The sequence below is a fragment of the Erigeron canadensis genome, chromosome 7 (assembly GCF_010389155.1).
Source record: "Erigeron canadensis isolate Cc75 chromosome 7, C_canadensis_v1, whole genome shotgun sequence".
NCBI lineage: Eukaryota > Viridiplantae > Streptophyta > Magnoliopsida > Asterales > Asteraceae > Erigeron > Erigeron canadensis.
In genome coordinates, this window is record NC_057767.1 from 17,036,315 (window position 1) to 17,055,964 (window position 19,650).

Sequence of the window (19,650 nt, forward strand, 5' to 3'; positions counted from 1 at the left end):
GTTGATACTGCTGAACTAATCTTAAACTACAGCCCATGGATATCATCTCAGTATTGTCTAATTTCACAAGGTCTCTCTTACACAGATTAGCCAAATGAAAAGGCTCATAGACTCTGAGAAGCTCATTTGAATCACCGTCTTCAACCACAGCTTCAAAAGACTTGACATCCATCCTCCAATACTTCGTATTTGACAATAAATTCGGCTTCAACTTTTTCATCAGAACTTACTTCAAGCATTCAATTTCATTAAAAACTATTCGTCCTGTTAGGCTTTTTAGTAATTGGGTCAACTTCATTTGGTTTAACTAACAATTGACCTTTCTGAGGACGAAAATGTCTATAAAATCCTTCACTTGCTTCCTTTTTCATCAATTCAACAAAATGATTAGCAAGTGGACTATTGCCATAATTGTAAAAAGGTACTTTTGTAATATCAAGAAAATCCCTTTTTGGCAACGTACTCAATGCTTTCTTACTTATTGAAAAATACATGACACCAAAAGTTCTCTTTACAGCAAACTTTTGAAGTTCTAGATCATAAAATAAGCTCAAAATACGTCCATTTGTGCTCGGTAAAGAAGAATCTTTCACTTTGTTTAAGTAAAGAATCTTATAAGCTTTCTTAATCTTTCTTTCACTACAATCAGAAATTCCTTCACGAAAAACTTTCGTTCGTACTTTCCTAACTAGTGAATCTTGAGTTGCCTTCACAAGTATAGATTGTTGATAGACCACTTCAACAATATCAGTGTCACACCCCGCCAGGGTGGGCCCTAGTGGAGGGTGACTTCTTGGGATCACAATCACAAATTATAACAAACGACCTCTAAATGAGACGTTTTGAAATATTATTGATATAAAAACCAGGATCTTACATAAAGTGTACGTAATACTAGAGATTCTACAACATGATTAGCTTAATAGAAAAACTCTTGAAAAATCTTTGTTCTTTAGTGAATGCATGTGTAACTCCCAAAGAGCATGCTTCTTCTACTTATACTCCGAGTAATTAGTTTCCTGAGAAATACACGCTAAAATACGTCAACATAATGTTGGTGAGTTCGTAGGTTTTTACCATAAACGTTCACATGGATCACAAGATTTCAATTTTTGTATAATATCATAAAGATATAAAAAGACTAATAGTTTCGTAGGCTATGCCTTGAGTGCCGATGCCTTAACCAATGCTACCCCTTTAGTTTGTATTTCACTCCAACACTGTAGTTTCAAATATTATATGCCCGTTTAACCCAGCTAGCATGACTAGCCCGGGCAGGGGTGTCAACCCCGATAGTACTATCCATAATATTCGCGCGTTTGTTTCACGGCTCAAGTTAACAAGGGGCTTTCATGAGTAATTGTATACATAGTGTTAGAAATCCAAAAATAGTGATAAATTGTAATTTAAGTTAGTAGACTTAATTGTTGTTAAGACATGGTGAAATGATTGCTAATGTTGAGGGGTTAGATATAACAATAAGGATAATTGTAGAATTAGAGTATAAATACCCTTAACACATTAGAAATCATAAGCCTTAATTCCATTTTTACACATACTTAATACAAGATCCGTTCCTCTCTCTCTCTCTAGAAATCACACACACACTAAACACACCAAGAACACACACACTTGATCCGCCATTGTTGAGATCGAATCCAGAGCAGAAATCGTGTTATATCATGTGGTATCAAAGCAAAACATCACTTTGATATCGATCCATAACTGATTTTGATCTCAATTTTCATCCAAAAACAAACAAAAAACCGTTTTTCAAAAACCGTCCCTGTTTCATCATCAATCATCGTTCAAGTCACATGAAATCATCAATTTTTGTTCACCAATAGATTCCTCATAGCTCAAAACATAATTCTGTCAAATTTTAAGTTCCAATTCAATCGAATTCTCGAGATTGAATTTTTGGTTTTTGGCGCTCAAAATTTGAATTTTGATTCTGTTGTGTTATTAGCTGAATTTTGTTCAAGGATTTGTTGCGGGCATAATTACAAACATTTTGCAAGTGATTTCAAGTTCTAATTCCAACTAAATCGAAAGATATGGAAGTTTGTTAAAACTGGTATGATGAAGAAGACGACCACAGAACGATCTTCACTAGGACGATCTTCTCTAGATTGTCTCAGTGCTTGACTCTTCATTTTTCATACATTTAGTTTTGTAGCTTGTTGGACGATCCTCACAAGATCGTTCTAACAAGTGGTTGTTGAGAAAAGTGGTTGTTTGTGTTTGAAAAGTTTGGTAGAAACTAAGACGATCTTGCCAAGATCGTCTCAGTTACCTGACTCTAGGACGATCTTGACCAAGATCGTCTATGTGTCTGTTGGTTGTTGGTTTGTTGTGGTTGATTCTTTGAAGTTGTTGTGATTGGGAATCACACACTTCCTGGGTAACTGATCATAATTGATTGGTTTTGCTCAAATTATTTCCTTCCAATTCAAATCAAAACTCTGTCCAAATTTTCACAAAATACTTAGAAAACTTTTCTGTCACCCAAGACGATCTTCAACAAGACCGTCTCATTTTCTTCTTCAAAATACCAAGACGATCTTTATCAAGACCGTTTCATTTCCAAGTTTTTTTTCTTCCTTTTTCATTTCAAATCTCTTTAATTCAATTTCAGTTTCCATTTCCAAATCACAAAATCATTTCTTAATTTCAGTTTCATTCCATACTTAGCCAAATTTCAACAAATCTCTTCTAAGACGATCTTTATTGAATCGTCTCTTTATTTCTAAACCTAAGACGATCTTCACTAAGTCGTCTTACTTCTTTCTTCTAGGACGATCTTCCAAAACGATCATCACCTAGGACGATCTTCTCCAAGATCGTTTGAGTTCCTGAATTTTCCAACTCTTAATTCATTTCAAGTTTAAAACCAAATCTCTTTCAAATGGCTTCTCGTGAAGCATTGGCATTGGGTTCCGATACAAGACCTCCAGTTCTCTACCGTGGTTCTTATGGACTATGGAAGAAAAGATTCATGGACTATGTGGAATGTCAACCAAATGGTCACCTACTTAAAGATTCCATTCTTAATGGACTACAGTTCATCGCCATCCCACTACTGGTGCTATACTCACTCTTGATCTTTTGAATGCTGAACAAAAAGATCGAACAGCTGCACATAACAGAGCTAGATCATGCTTATACAAAGCACTACCAGATGAAATGTATGGTTCTGTTGATTCTTATGATACAGCTAAGGAGATATGGGATGAGGTGGCAAGACAAATGGAAGGATCTGACCTGACTTCAACAATAAGATTGACAAATGTGTTGACTGAGTTTGATAACTTCAGCAAATTGCTAAATGAATCTCTAGAGGCTGTCTACTGTAGATTCTGCAATGTCATAAATGAACTTAGGAAGAACAATGTCAAGAAATCAGAGATTGAGTTAAACATCAAATTTATCAAAGCTCTTGGTCCTGAATAGGAAGATTATGGAACACAGATGAACTATATCAAGCTCTTGCCGCGGTAACTAAGCATTTCAAGAAAAAGTTCTACAAAGCGGGGCCTACAAATAACAATCTCCGCACTTCTTCAACAAGTGCATTTCCCAAGAAGGTTCACTATCATTCCAAGAATTATGAACAAGGTGAATCAACTGGATCAAAGCATGGTGAAAAGAAAGAAGGCTATGACAAACAAGTTGTTGAGAAGGGTAAAGCTTCTGATAAAAAGTGCTACAATTATGGGATTCCTGGTCATTTTGCAATTGATTGCAAGCAACCTCGTAAGGGGAACTATGAGTACTACAAGCAGAAGATGTTGTTGGCAAAGCAAGTGGAAGCCGGTCATGCATTGCTGGCTGAAGATGACAAATGGCTATTGCTCTCGGATGATGAAGATGAAGATCTTTCTGCTAATGTTTGCTTCATGGCGAGGTTGGCCAAGGACAAAGCTTTTGAGGCTGAAAGCACTGATGAAGAGTACCCGGATGATGAGGTAAATCTACACTCTACTTTTTTATTAGTTAAAGATAAAGAATCGTTTAAGTTAGCTCTATCTAACTTGACAACTCATATTAAGACTTTAGCTAACAAAAACAAGAATTTGCAAAATAGTATTTCATTGTCTAAAAGTGAATTTTCAAAACTCCTTGAAGAATATTCAAAATTACTTTTTGATCATGATACTATTAAACAAGACTTCCAATCATATAAAGAAAGGATGTTGGTTAAAGAATGTGAGTTGAATGCCTCTCCTGATTCTAAGTTATTAGAAAAATGTCTTAATCTTGAAAAGACCATTCAAGATCTTGAAAAAGCCAATCAAGATCTTGAAATTCAAAAGACCATTGAATGGCTTCGAGCAAATGCTAGACAAATGGATGTTGATATTCTCAATAAGAAGCTTCAAGAAGCTAAACCAAACAACGTTGAACTCGAAAGGAAGATTTCCGACTTAAATCATACTTGTTTTCTAAAAGGCATTGAGATTGGAAAAAGAATATACTTTTCTATCAAGAAAAGCTATATAAAGTTGAACAAAACCCTCTCTTGGATTTCACTGCCTATTTTAACAAGTCAAAAATTGCAAAAGATGATCTTCTTCTCGGGTTGGGATTTGAGAATATCAAACCATTGCAAAAAGCCAAGGATGAAATAGAACCTTTGTATGATGAAAATTTTCTTCGACTTGATATGGTACAACAATTCATTCGTCCACTGGATGACGAATTTGAGACTGATGATGTTGAGAAAATACCTCAAACTGAATTTTTTGTTAACTATGATGCTATAAATGCTTCCTTTAATTTTAAATAATCTTCAATTTTTAAATTAGAAGAAATAGCATCAAATTTTCAAAACCAAGAGTCAATTGGTATTTCACCTAAACCTACTAAAATGTATGTTCCATCCACAATTTTGGAAAAAGAAATAGAAGGTTTGAAACAAAAGGTGGAATCTCAACAAAATGTTATTGATCACTTAAAGTCTCAAAGTCCGAATTCGGAGGATAAATTAGCTGTTGTGGATACTAAGAAAGTTTGTATGGATATTTCTACTCAAACTGACCTAAGTGCTTTAGTAGACCATTCCACTCAGACTACTTGTGTTTCATCTACTGACTCCTCCACCCAGACCTTGACTGATTCTCTTGAGTGTTCATGTAAAACTGCTGCTACTATAGCTGATGATTATGTGCAATCTGATTTATCTTATGACGAACTTGCTCATAGTTTAGTTTTGATATGGTACTACTATAGGTTTTTCACTTGTGATTCTCTTGAAAAGTTAGTTGTTCACCCTAAGCTTAGTGCTAGTATAGGTGTTGATACTTCTACTCTAATTTCTTGTGAAACCAAAGATGTGTCAGTACAAGTTGATTTCATTCTTGAGACTACCCATAGTGTGAAGTTGGAAACCAAGATTCCTGATTTTTCAAAAATCCCTCCGGTTAAACCTTTCACAAAAGATGATTTTGATAAATTCATGGAGGGAGAATATGTTTTTGATTCTGAAACTGAGAAAAAGATTGAATCTACCAAAATCAAGGTTGAACCAAAAGAAGAGGAATCTCCAAAATCGTTTTCCAAAGCTCCAACTTCATATTATTCAAAGAAACGAGTTATTCCCAAACTCGTCAAGACTGAACCAAAGACTGTCACAAAACCAAGAATCAATAAGTTAAAAACAAAGTGTCCTACCCCGGAAAAGCATGTCAAAACCAAACAAGTTGAGACCATTCCCAAAATCAAATACAACAAAGTGAAGCTTCTGGAAATCAATTCAAATGTTTCTTCATCTAGCTCTCAATCTAGTTCATTAACTAAAGTGTCTACATCTAGCTCAGTTTTGCTAACTAGGGATGCTTCAAATGGTGCAACTAGGTATAGGGATAGATATGGCTGGTTTTCTCATGATAAACCTAAGAAACAAGAAGTTTCCGCACCTCCAAAAGAGTCTAAAAAGATAAAAGTGCTTCAAAACTCTCGTTCTAATCTTCTTAGTGTCAATCCAACAGGTGGAAATAGCTTGATTAGTGAGTCTAAATGGGTAGCTAAGTCTTTAGTACCTAAGATCACTAAAGTTGAGAAAAGGAAGAAAAGGCAAAGGAGAAAAGCGGGTAGTAAGAAGAAGCTTGTTTCTGAGGTGTCAAACAATTTATATTTTAAATCCTCTTTGAAAAACAATGTTAATGGTGCCAAAGCTATGCCTTGTGATGTTGTAAACAATGTTAATTCTCGTGTGTATGGTTTGAATGCTGGTAGACATGTTACTTTTGATTCGTGTGTTAATGTTCGTTTGTTTAATCCAAATGTGCTTGTTGATAATGTGCTTGTTAATGCCTATGTTGATTCCAAAGCATGTTTGTATGCATTTCCTACGTTATATACCCTGCCTGTTTTAACTAACCACAAAGGACCCGTCTTCAAGTGGGTACCTAAAGTCGGTTAATTCTATTAGATTGCAGGAAATAACCATCTGTGTTTGGATACTCGATTCCGGGTGTTCAAAACACATGACTGGCAATAAAGCATTGCTCAAGAACTTTATCGAACGATTCATGGGAACTGTTCGATTTGGTAACAACAATTTTGCTCCTATCTTAGGCTATGGTGATATTGAACGCAATGGAATTGTCATTAAGAAAGTTCACTATGTTGAAGGATTAAGTCATAACTTGTTCAGTGTTGGACAATTCTGTGACAACAATCTTCAAGTTCTTTTTCGACAATCTCTTTGCAAAGTTCAAACTCTAGATGGAGCTGACATTTTGTGTGGCGACCGCGATGATAACCTTTTTACCGTCAATCTCGATGATAACCAACCAACCGATAATATTTGTCTCATTTCGAAAGCTAAATCAAAGAATTCTTGGTTGTGGCATAGAAGGCTTTCTCACCTAAATTTTCCTACCATCAATACTTTGGTCAACAAGCATCTTGTTGAAGGCTTGCCAGACTATAAGTATGAAAGTGAGCATGTTTGTCCTTCTTGTGCTGTTGGGAAGATTAAATGAGCTTCTCATAAACCAAAGAAATCTCCTAATTCGTTAGCACCTCTTCATTTGCTTCACATGGATCTTTGTGGACCGATGAAAGTACAAAGCCGAAATGGGAAGAGATACATCTTGGTTATAGTTGATGATTATTCAAGATATACTTGGGTCAAGTTTCTTGCCTCCAAAGATGAAACAACTCAAATTTTGATCGATTTCATCACTTCTACTCAAGTAAATCTTCAACTTCCAGTCCGTTACATCCGTTCGAAGCCCACAACAAAAATGTCGTACCCCAAATGTCGTGTTCAATGTCGTGTTCAATGTCGTACCCCACAACAAAATGGTTTCGTTGAAAGGAGAAATCGAACACTTGTGGAAGCTGCAAGAACCATGCTTGCTTATTCTAAGTTGCCTTCCAACATGTGGGCTGAAGTTGTTGACACTGCTTGTCACACTGAGAATCGGTCCATTGTTAATCAGCGTTTTGAGAAGACTCCTTATGAGGTTGTTAACAAACGGAAACCCAACATCAACTATTTTCATATCTTTGGGTGTGTTTGTTATACTCTGAATGATCGGGAGAATCTTGGAAAGTTTGAGAAGAAAGGTGATGAAGGTTACTTTGTTGGTTATTCCAAGACATCGATTGCCTACCGAATTTACAATCGCCGAACAAATACAATTCAAGAAACAATGAATGTTTGGTTTGATGAGATGTCAGACATGATCTTTGAGCAAGAAAGTTTGCTACCAACAAGTAATGATCCAAGTGATTTAAGTACTTCATCAAGGACTTCTACTTTGGCATCTAAATTCAAGAAGTTTCCAGCTCCAACAAGTGATGAGTTGGATATTCTTTTTGAAGAATTCTACAATTCTAAACCGATTCATGATGAAGAACCTCAAGTCATCATTGAACCAATTCCGAACCATGATCCAGTTCCTGACAACCATCATGAATCATCATCAAGTTCTTCTGAGCAAGTTGCTACTTCTTCAAGTAGTAATTCTTCATCATCTTCTAATGATTCTTCTTCCCAATCCTCTCCTGATAATTCTTCTCCAGTGAATGTTCAAGAACAACCTACCCAATATACCCAGACTACCAATCCGATGAACACTCCAAATGTATATGTGCCTTTTGATTTCGATCATCCATCTTACGAGGAAGCTGTTCTACCAAGCTATGATTCCATCTCTCAGCAAAACTCTGGTTTTAATGATGATGATGTTGATGTCAATCAACAAGATCCTCTTCCTCATGATCGCAAATGGTCACGTATGCGAAAAGATCATCCTACAGATCAAATTATTGGAGATCCACAAGCCGGAGTAACTACTCGTACTTCAATGAATGAGTGTCTTGTTGCACTTTCTCTTAGCAACATTGAACCCAAAACTGTTTCTGAAGCTCTTAGAGATCCCATTTGGGTTAAAGCTATGCAAGACGAACTCGCTCAGTTTGAAAGACTGAAAGTATGGAGATTAGTTCCAAATCTAAGAAAAGATGAACCTATTGGCACAAAGTGGATTTTCAAGAACAAGAAGGATGAGAATGGAGTGGTAGTAAGGAACAAAGCTCGATTAGTTGCAAAGGGTTATTGCCAGCAACCTGGTGTTGATTTTGACGAAACTTTTGCTCCAGTTGCAAGAATGGAAGCCATTCAGATCTTCTTAGCCTATGTTGCATTCAGAAACTTTACAGTGTTTCAAATGGATGTGAAGACAGCTTTCTTGAATGGTGACCTCAAAGAAGAAGTTTACGTTGAACAACCTGAAGGTTTTGTTGATCCCAAAAGACCAAACCATGTCTACAGGTTAGACAAGGCTCTCTACGATCTTAAGCAAGCACCCCGCGCATGGTATAATTCCTTATCTACTTTCTTGATTAGAGGTGGCTTTACCAAAGGCACAATTGATCCTACCCTGTTCATTCGCAAACAAGGTAAGCATGTTCTTCTTGTCCAAATATATGTTGATGACATTATCTTTGGGTCAACCAGTCAAACATTTTGTCGAAACTTTTCATCTCTAATGGTTAATCATTTTGAAATGAGCATGATTGGGGAAATGAACTACTTTTTGGGTCTTCAAATCAAACAACTACCAAATGGTATTTTTATATCACAAGGTAAATATATTCATGACATGTTGAAAAAGTTTGATATGACCACTTCTTCTTCAATTTCAACTCCAATGGCTGCTCGTACAAATATTAATGCTGATAAAAATGGGAAACCATTTGACCAAAAGAGATATAGATGTATGATTGGTTCATTGTTGTATCTTACAGCATCTCGCCCAGATATAATGTTTGCAACATGTATGTGTGCTAGGTATCAAGCTGCTCCTACTGATTTACATTATCAAGCTGTGAAACGAATCTTTCGTTATCTGAAAGGTACACCCAATTTAGGTCTCTGGTATCCAAGGGATACTGGATTCAATTTGACTGCCTATTCAGATGCTAATCATGCAGGTTGTAAGCTTGATCGCAAGAGTACTTCTGGTACTTTACAATTTTTGGGTGATAAAATTGTGAGTTGGTCTTCCAAGAAACAAAACTGTGTGTCACTATCAACAGCTGAAGCTGAATATGTGGCTGCGGCTAGTTGTTTTGCTCAAGTGTTATGGATGAAGACTCAGCTTACTGATTATGGTCTGAAATATGATCATATTCCCATCTATTGTGACTCTCAAAGTGCCATTGCTATTGCAGTCAACTCAGTAAATCACTCTCGATCAAAGCATATTGATGTGAGATATCATTTTCTCAAAGATCATATTGAGAAAGGTGACATCGAGCTCTACTTTGTGGGAACTGACTATCAGCTTGCAGATTTGTTCACCAAACCATTGGATGAGAAAAGGTTTAACTTTCTTATCTCTAAGCTTGGCATGTTAAATCTTGAACCTTAACTTATTTTGTTCTTGATACATTCTTGAAAAACAAAATACAAAATTTGAAAAGACAAAAACAAAATACAAAAATAGAAAATTTTGAAAAATTCCAAAAAGATTTTCTTTATATTATTAAAGTGGCTTACATATGCTATGTATGTAACCCGGGCTTCATAGTTTTATTTATATCTTTGTGGTTTACATATACTCTGTATGTAACCCGTGCTTAAATGATTTATTTATTTCAAGATGGCTTATACATACTTTGTGTATAACCCGTTCTTTTACTCTCAATTGTTGATATGAGAAGCGAAGGATCGAACGCCTTTGTGTACTCCCTAAGTTGTCTCATCCTGAACAATTGATTGAGTTAAATTTGTGCTTAAATGTTTTATTTGCATCCAACTTGTTGATGTAAGATGCGAAGGATTGTACGCCTTTGTGTATTCCCTAGTAGTCTTACTATGAACATTGTTGTTGACGCAAAACTTTGTGTTTCTTAAAATCTTGTTCACTTTTAGACTCTCAAATTTTTTTCATGTATATATCACAACAAAGATTTTACTCTTTTTGACTTCACAAAAACCAATTTTTGCTCTACCTTTCTATGAAAAACTTTTAAGATCTACCTTTGCATAGATTAAGGGGGAGTTTGTGATTTCAAAAATTTCAAAACTTCAAATGTGTTTTCAAATCATTTTCTTACACACATTTGATGATTTTCAAATGATTCTCATCAATTGAAGTTCGGTGTTTAGTTTGCACTTGAGAGATTCATTCACTCCATGAACTTCATCATCACCGATAAGTTCTAACCCCGGAGTATTCAATTCTTTCATTAGATTGTAAGGGTATTTTGAGTGATGATGGTTTCGTGCAAATAAGATGGAGGGGGTAAAGTCGAAAAGTGGGAGGTTATGGTGATATGTTGTGAGAAAGGGTTAAAAGAAATGACACCCTTCCCTAAATTTCTCAAAATCGCCGGGTAAAACACATTTATATCGGATGTCATTTGTTGATATCTTGATTAAGACTTCATGGACCCAGTGAAGCGATGCACATCTTTACCTAACCACTCAAGTGTTTCTTAACAAATACTTGTTTTATTTCTCACAGAGATTTTCACATTTCTATTGACTCTTCATTTGGAAGATGTTGATATTGAATAAGGGCGACACTCTGCTCCGGTCCCCGACTTCATTTGATCACATTGTGTCTATAGAACTATCGTGCTTGATCATTCATTTGATCATTTTTCATTTCTTAAGACACATTCGAGTCATATCTTTGTGATATTTTTGCTTATCTATGTGATATAGCCGGAACATTTGTAGTGATATCTTAATTGATATTCCACAATGATCAAATGGAAATCCTACCAATGCTAACATCTTTTCCAACGTTGAACGTAGGTCTCATAATTGCACTTGTGTAATTTTTGAGTAAACGAGAAGTCTAACTGTGACCTCGGATGTTACCTAAAAGTCTTTAAGGATAATAGATTGTGGTTATCGAACGCCTTAGGTGACACTGACCATGATTTCTATTCTTTGAAGCAATCTCGTAGTTGAAAAGCTACAAGACCGAACTATGTTAGAAAATTGCTTTGTGCATAATTCAATGATACATAGGAAATCCGAAAAATGTCATACATTTCTATCGGTCATTTCATTAATCCTTTTGATTTTTGAAAATGTTAACGGATCATTCTTATCCGGTTTTTCCATTTCTCATCTCACAAACACAAAAACCACCAACACCATACTATAACGTTTGTACCTACAACTTCAACCTTACATTTTAGTTACCCTTAGGATTCTTTGGGTTGGGACTATTGAATTGGGTTGATGTGTTGATGTTTGATATTTCTCCATGCAAGTCTAGTTTTAACTTGTGATATTTCTTTTCGTATTTTATCAATCAATGTTTGCATAACGACATTGGTTCCCAACTTTGTCATTATGAGGGGAGAAAAAGATTATGATTGATTGAGAAAGAAAACCTTTAAGCTTGATTTGTGCAAACATGGAGTTAGTAAGAAGGTTGTAGTGAGTGTATGGAGGTTACAGATAAAAGATAAGAGAGAATATTTAGTGTATGGGATTGATGGGAAAACTTGCAATTAATGGAATTTCAGTCAATTGAGCTCAGATTTTCAGATTTGAGTTGTTCATTTTCAGAATCGAGTTCTTGACTTGAAAAAAGATAATTACAAAGATAAGGATATGATGTCCAAAAATGCTTCAAAATGCTTACACTCATGAATTGAGGGGGAACATGATTTTTCATAAGAGATTTATTCAAGTTTTGTTCAAAAGTTTACTCTCCAAAGTGTTTAAGTCAAAATGACAAAGATCAAAGCTACAAAAAGTTGAAAGATTGTTTGGAAGATTCAAGACAAAGAAGTAAAGCTTCAAAAGAGTCTTCATCAACATATTTTATTCAAGATCTTCAAAGTCATACAATAATAACTTGATCAAAGAAGCTCCAATGCATATATCAAGGGGAGAGTATAAGTTTTTGATACATCATTTTGATATTACATTCCAAGGAAACAAATTTTCATTCAAGAATCGAAGATTGAAGAAACAAAGCCAAGTTTATACCTTCCGCACTTCAAAAGACAACTCTGATTCATGGTTCAACAATTTTCAAAGATTCTAGACTCATTCATTTTATTCTCTGTTAAAAAAGAACATTGAGAATTTCATCATATTTTAACTTCAAGAAAGTCCAAGACCAAGACTGATTCAAGCTCTCCAAAGACGATGAGAAAGCTTTGAAGACTTGTTTCATCACACCTAATTGTCTTCACCACCGGGCTCATCAACTTAATTCCTACAAGACAAAATAACACGTATTTCATTCATTACAATATATCACTAAGGGGAGAATGTTAGAAATCCAAAAATAGTGATAAATTGTAATTTAAGTTAGTATACTTAATTGTTGTTAAGACATGGTAAAATAATTTCTAATGTTGAGGGGTTAGATATGACAATAAGGATAATTGTAGAATTAGAGTATAAATACCCTCAACACGTTAGAAATCATAAGCCTTAATTCCATTTTTACACATACTTAATACAAGATTCGTTCCTCTCTCTCTCTCTAGAAATCACACACACACTAAACCCTCCAAGAACACACACACTTGATCCGCCATTGTTGAGATCGAATCCAGAGCAGAAATCGTGTTATATCATTTGCTCGTGGTGAAACCAGATCAGCTAAAGTCATTATAGATTCGATTAATGCCTTTCGAAATATGTCAGGTTTAGTCCCAAGCATGCCAAAGAGTACAGCTTTCTTTTGTAATGTTTCTAATCAAGTTAAAAAATCCATTTTGGATATTTTACCTTTTGAAGAAGGAAGCTTACAGGTTAGATATCTTGGAGTTCCGCTTATATCCACTCGTCTACTTTATAAAGATTGCAAGGTCTTGGTAGAACGTATGGAGAATAGAATTACTGATTGGAAGAATAAGACATTATCCTTTGCGGGGCGACTTCAGCTAGTAAGATTTGTCCTATCCTCTTTGCATACTTCTGTTTTTATCCTTCCACAGCGAGTAATTGGTGATCTTCAAAGCAAAGTGAGAGGTTTTTTGTGGAATTAATGTGATTTGGTGAAAGGTAAAGCGAAAGTTTCATGGAAAACACTTTGTGCCCCAAAATCTAAAGGCGGGCTTGGTATTAGATGAATTGTTGATATCAACAAAGCTCTAATGGTTAAACACGTATGGAGTCTTTTAAACCATAGGGAATCGTTATTAGTACGGTGGATTCATTTGTACAGGTTAAAGAATAGGAGTTTTTGGGATGTTCCTATCCCGCAAAGTTGTAGTTGGGGGTGGCAAAAACTACTACAATTAAGAAACCAAATTCGACCCCATATTTGGACGCGTATTGGGGATGGGAAGAATACATCAATGTGGTTTGATACATGGAATGCAATCTGTCCTATCCGTAATTTTGTATCACCTCGTGATATTTCTAGCTCAAGTATGTCATTATCAACTACTGTTGCGGATATGATTGATGAAGGAGTGTGGAAATGGCCTGTTGCATGGTTGGACCTTTTCCCTGTGTTAATCGGTATCCCTCCCATACAGCTTGCAACTGATGTAAAGGATATCATAATTTGGAAAGATTGCGAAGGAGTGGAGAGACAGTTTTCAGCTACTGAAGTTTGGGATTCATTATAAGCAAGAGAAAGTTTCATGGCATGGTGCAGTCTAGTTCCCTCAAATGATCCCACGACATGCATTTTTGTTATGGATTGTTCTGCGTGATAAACTGAGAACACAAGATAAGATGATGAAATGGGCAACTATAGGGAACATGAATTACAACCTTGTTTGCTGCCCTTTATGCAAGCAAGAACCTGATTCCCGTAACCATTTATTTTTTTTCATGTGTTTTCTCTAAACAGGTTTGGTTGCAAGTTAGACACTTAGCTCAAATGCAACACGTGAGCCCAGCCTATGCAGATGTAACCAATTGGATGTTGCGTCGAGCTCAATCAAGATCAGCAAAGAGTGTCACTAGAAAGTTTCTTGTGGCTGCTACAATGTACTTTATCTAGCAAGAACGCAACTATCGACTGTTCTCTGACAAGGTTAGGAATGTGGAGCAGATTCAGGATGTTGTGGCTTCTACAGTTCGTTTGAAGCTTGTTACGTTAAAGTTCAGGAGTACGTCTCAAGTTGGAAGGTTGGTTGAAGCATGGAACTTACCACGCTAGCTCGTTGTTTATGACCAATAAAAGGCGCTAATAATTCCTTGCATAGATACATATTAGTTTAGTTATTAGCTAATATGTAATTATTGTTCATCTAGTTTTGCGATTTGCTTGTATACATTGCATGGCATGTCATGCATATGAACTAGTATGGTATTCCAGCCATACTGCTTGTTTTGTAATGTTTGGTTATGGTATAAAATTCATAGGGATATCCCACTACCAAAAAAAAAAAAATTATGTACATGAATGCAAATGATGCTCCTGAAGTGTTGAATGTTGTGGTTATAAGAGAGCAAGAGAGAAGCGTGGAAAGTGAAGAGCTACCAAAAACAAAGGAGTATGTTCTGAGAGAAGAAATAGAAGAAAAGTTTAGTGGTGAAATGCAAAAGCTAAAGGATAGTGCAGCAAGAAATGATCAGAATATTCGAGAGGTTAAAGAGCAACTGAATAAAGCAACCGCGATGCTTGACCTGATTTATGACCGTTTATTTACAAAGGAGGAAACCACGAAAGCAGTAACCACGAGGTCAGGAAAGGCAACAAAATCACCCCCAAATCCTTTGGAAGCTGAGGAAAAGGATGAAGATGAAGAAGCAGCATAAGCGAAAGAGGAAACTGAAGCGGTGAGGCAAAACAGAAAGGAAACGGATGCTGAACTGAAGAACCCGCGCCGCTGGGACGACAATTGCAGGAACCAGTGTCGCTGGTGACCAACCCAGTGCCGCTCCTCGTCCAGAAAAAGTGCCCAACGCCACTGGTGACCTTCCCAGCGCCGCTAGTGCACCCAGATCAACACCCAGCGCCGCTGGAACTACCAAGAGCAGATTCCAAAACGCAATCGAAGCCGTACAACTGGACAGTTCTGTACCCGCAGCAGCTAAGGAAGAGTCGAGTAGAGCAGAGAGGAAAGATCTTCAAGGACACGTTGTACGGGACGAAGGTGACGATACCGTTTACTAAGTTGGTTAGGCTTACACCGGGGTATCCTAGGTATATCAAAGACATGATCAAGGAAGACAGAATCCCAAAGGACATGCATGGAATCGAGGAAGTCAAGGGAATTCTGGAGAAAGGAGACGAGTTCATCACCCCTGAGTTAGAGGATCTAGGTAGTTTCGTTATACCATGTAAGATAGGGAATAAGATTAGTTTGATTGTCTAGCCAACTTAGGAGCTAGTAGTAACCTGATGCCTTGGAGCATGTACACTAAGTTAAGTAACGTTGCACTAGATACCACCATGATGACTATTAAGTTAACAGACCAGACATTTCAACGTCCTTTAGGAAAGACCCATGTCGTGATAGTAACTGTAGGATACCTACATTTTTAGGCAGAATTCATAGTTATGAACATACTGGAAGATAAGAAGGTACCAATAATATTAGGAAGACCTTTCCTTAACACAACCAAAGCTCTAATAGAAGTAGCAGAATGTAGAATTACCATAGGAAATGGTAGGAGGAAGCTTAGTTTGACCATGGAAGGAGACCCAGACATAGGATAAGATGATATAGGAGTTTCTGCTAAAGAAGTGGAAATGGCAGAAGTAGATAGTAGAACAAATCATGAGATAGAGGAAGTCTTAGGTCACTAGAATGTCCATGGGATTTAGGAGAACTTGAAGTAGATAAATTTGATGGAGCCTTAGTACAAACACCCAATAACCTAGTTACCTCTTTAGAAGAACCGCCAACGGATCTTGAAATGAAGTGGTTACCGCCAAGGTTGGAGTATGCTTACCTCCAACGAAAGTCACAACTCCCGGTTATCATTTCATCGAAGCTGATTCAGAATGAGAAGGCAGCTTTGATGAAGGTTCTTAGGTCTCATAAGAAGGCGTTTGCTTGGAAGATATCAGATATTAGAGGTATAGACTCGTCGTATTGTAACCATGGGATCCACCTAGAAGCCAACTCGAAGCCAGTAGTACAGAGACAGAGACGTCTAAACCCTAATATGAAGGAAGTAGTGAAGAAGGGGTGATTAAGTTATTAGATGCAGAAATTATCTTTCCCATCTCAGACAGCGAGTGGGTAAGTCCTATTCACTGCGTACCGAAGAAAGGATGAATGACAGTAGTGGCTAACGATTACAATGAGATGATAGCAACTAGAACTGTGACGGGATGGAGAGTTTGCATAGACTATAGGAAGCTTAATGAGGCTACTAGGAAAGACCATTACCCCTTACCCTTTATGGACCAAATGTTAGAACGCTTAGCAGGGAACGAGTATTTTTGTTTTCTCGATGGATTTTCAGGGTATGTTCAGATTCCCATTCATACAAAAGACCAAGGGAAGACAACATTCACTTGCCCCTATGGAACATATGTTTATAGGAAGATGCCTTTTGGATTGTGTAATGCTCCTGCCACCTTTCAGAGGTGCATGACAGCGATTTTTCAGGATATGTTAGAAAAGTCGGTAGAAGTGTTTATGGATGACTTCTCGGTTTACGGGAATTCGTTTAATTCATGTTTAGGTCATTTAGATAAGATGTTTAGCTAGGTGTGAAGAAACTAATTTAGTGTTGAACTGGGAGAAATGTCATTTCATGGTTAAGGAATGAATAGTATTAGGACATAAGGTGTCTAGAGCAGGAATAGAAGTAGATAACGCTAAGATAGATGTGATGTTTAGATTACTAGTTCCGGTTAATGTCAAAGGAGTTAGGAGTTTTCTAGGTCATGCAGGGTTTTATAGGAGATTTATTAAGGATTTTTCCAAGATAACTAGGCCAATGACCAGACTTTTAGAGAAAGATGTTAGGTTTGATTTTGATAGGGATTGCATTAAGGCATTTGAGAAACTGAAGAAACACCTTGTAGATTCCCCTATTGTAGTATCACCTGATTATGCTTCACCTTTTGAGATAATGTGCGATGCTAGTGATTTCACCGTAGGAGATGTGTTAGGACAGAGGATAGATAAGCATTTTAGGCCGATATATTATGCTAGCAAAACCCTTAATGAGGCCCAAAGGAACTACACAACTACAGAGAAGGAATTGCTGGCAGTAGTCTTTGCCTTAGATAAGTTTAGGAATTGCATAGTGTTGCAGAAAAGTGACCATATTTACAAACCATCCAGCCATTAGATATCTCATTAATAAGAAAGATGCTAAGCCTAGGTTAATTAGGTGGGTGTTACTGCTTTAAGAGTTTGATTTGGAGATTAAGGATTAGAAGGGAGCAGAAAATGTAGTTGCAGATCACCTTAGTAGATTAGACAGCCTAGATGAGGAGGAACTTGATTATAAAGAGATAGATGAAGCCTTCCCCGAAGAGAATTTGATGAGGATAGAAGTAGATGATAAGGAGGATGTACCTTGGTTCACTGACATAGCTAATTACAAAGCTGCAGGAGTTTTACCGTTGCATTTAGACTATTACCATAGGAAGAAGTTCTTTTCAGACCTTAAGTATTATTACTGGGAGGAACCATACTTGTTTAGAATGTGTGCAGACGGTATGATTAGGAGATGTGTGTCAGAAAATGAGAGTAGGAAGATATTAGATGACTGTCATTCAGGACCCACAGGAGGACATTATGGTCCGTCGACTACAGCTAGGAAGGTATTTGAGGCAAGATTTTACTAGCCTGGAATTTTTCAAGAGGCCAAGACTTTGGTTAAGTTATGTGATGCATGCCAGCGCCAAGGATCGATCACCAAGAGAGATGAGATGCCACAGAAGGGCATACAGGTTTGTGAAGTATTTGATGTTTGGGGAATAGATTTCATAGGGCTATTTCCACCTTCTCATAAGTTTAAGTATATTCTAGTAGCATTAGATTATGTATCAAAATGGGCGGAAGCCAAAGCTTTGCCCACTAATGATGCTAGGGTAGTTGTAGATTTTCTTAAGAACTTGTTTAGTAGGTTTGGAATGCCTAAGGCTTTGATTAGCGATAGGGGTAGTCATTTTGCAAATGCTCAATTAGAAAAGATACTTAAGAGATATGGAGTCAACCATAGGTTTTCAACAGCTTATCACCCTCAGACTAATGGTCAAGTAGAAAACACAAACAGGGCACTTAAGAGAATTTTAGAGAAAACAGTTAAGGATAATCCTAAGAATTGGGCGAATAAGTTAGATGATGTACTTTGGGCATTTAGGACAGCCTATAAGACACCCATAGGGACCACACCCTATAAGTTAGTGTATGGAAAAACGTGTCATTTACCATTAGAAATAGTGAATAAGTCTTTTTGGGCAATTAAGAATTGTAACATGGATTTAGATGAAGCTGGGAAGGAAAGGTACTGGCAACTAGATGAATTAGAAGAATTTAGACAACAAGCCTATGAAAACTCTAGTATCTATAAGGAGAGAACAAAAGCATAGCACGACAGGAGAATTAGGATGAAAGAATTCAAGGAAGGTGATAAGGTGCTTTTGTTTAATTTTCGCTTTAAGCTCAAAGCGCTGAAACTCAGATCAAAATGGGCAGGACCATTTGAAGTCATTAAAGGTTACCCGTCGGGACAAGTAGAGTTACGTGGCCATAGTGGGGAAGTTTTTATAGTCAATGGGCAGAGAGTGAAACATTACTATGAGGAGGATAGCGATAAAGACGATGGCATAGAATCTTGCCCTTATTTCGTTGATGAATGAGTAGTGAAGGAGTCGAGCTTAAGACTCCTAAATAAACTAAGTGCTTTTTTGGGAGGCAACCCATGTTTTGTTTTGTTTAGCTCTTAATTTCTCTTTTTCTAGTTTGATTTTGTTTTGCTTTTCATTTCATTTTTAGGTTTTAGCTTGTTATATCCATTTTGATATTTTGATTGAAGTGTGTAGGAGTACTTTGTTTTGTAGTCTGAAGGAAACCATGTATTTGGCCAAAAGCTAAGTGTGGGGGAGTTCGAGCATCAAATCGCTGAAGAAATCAGACCTCGGAACACGTACAAGAGTCATAAGCGCCGCTAGAGAACCTCCAAATTGGATTGGTAGCCCCCTTAAGATGTTATTAAAGAACAGTTGGTAGTGAAAATAAGACATAATTCACCAAATTGAAGTGGGGACTCCATCC

General features: G+C 36.8%; 1 protein-coding gene across 1 annotated transcript; it reads left to right on the top strand.

Annotated features, from left to right (window-relative positions):
- Nucleotides 1-16,689: 16,689 nt before the first annotated feature.
- LOC122609028 lies at nt 16,690-18,965 on the top strand. Its single transcript, XM_043782088.1, has 4 exons — nt 16,690-17,101; nt 17,199-17,635; nt 17,805-18,194; nt 18,273-18,965. The coding sequence occupies exons 1-4, from the start codon at nt 16,690-16,692 to the stop codon at nt 18,963-18,965; spliced, it is 1,932 nt and encodes a 643-aa protein (XP_043638023.1).
- The last annotated feature ends 685 nt before the right edge of the window (nt 18,966-19,650 follow it).

Coding starts and splice junctions, on each gene's coding strand:
- LOC122609028 (XM_043782088.1), top strand. CDS start 16,690: ATGACAGTAGTGGCTAACGATTACAATGAGATGATAGCAACTAGAACT. Junction 17,102..17,198: donor TTCGTTTAATTCATGTTTAG/GTCATTTAGATA, acceptor GAATAGTATTAG/GACATAAGGTGTCTAGAGCA. Junction 17,636..17,804: donor CAGAGAAGGAATTGCTGGCA/GTAGTCTTTGCC, acceptor ATTAAGGATTAG/AAGGGAGCAGAAAATGTAGT.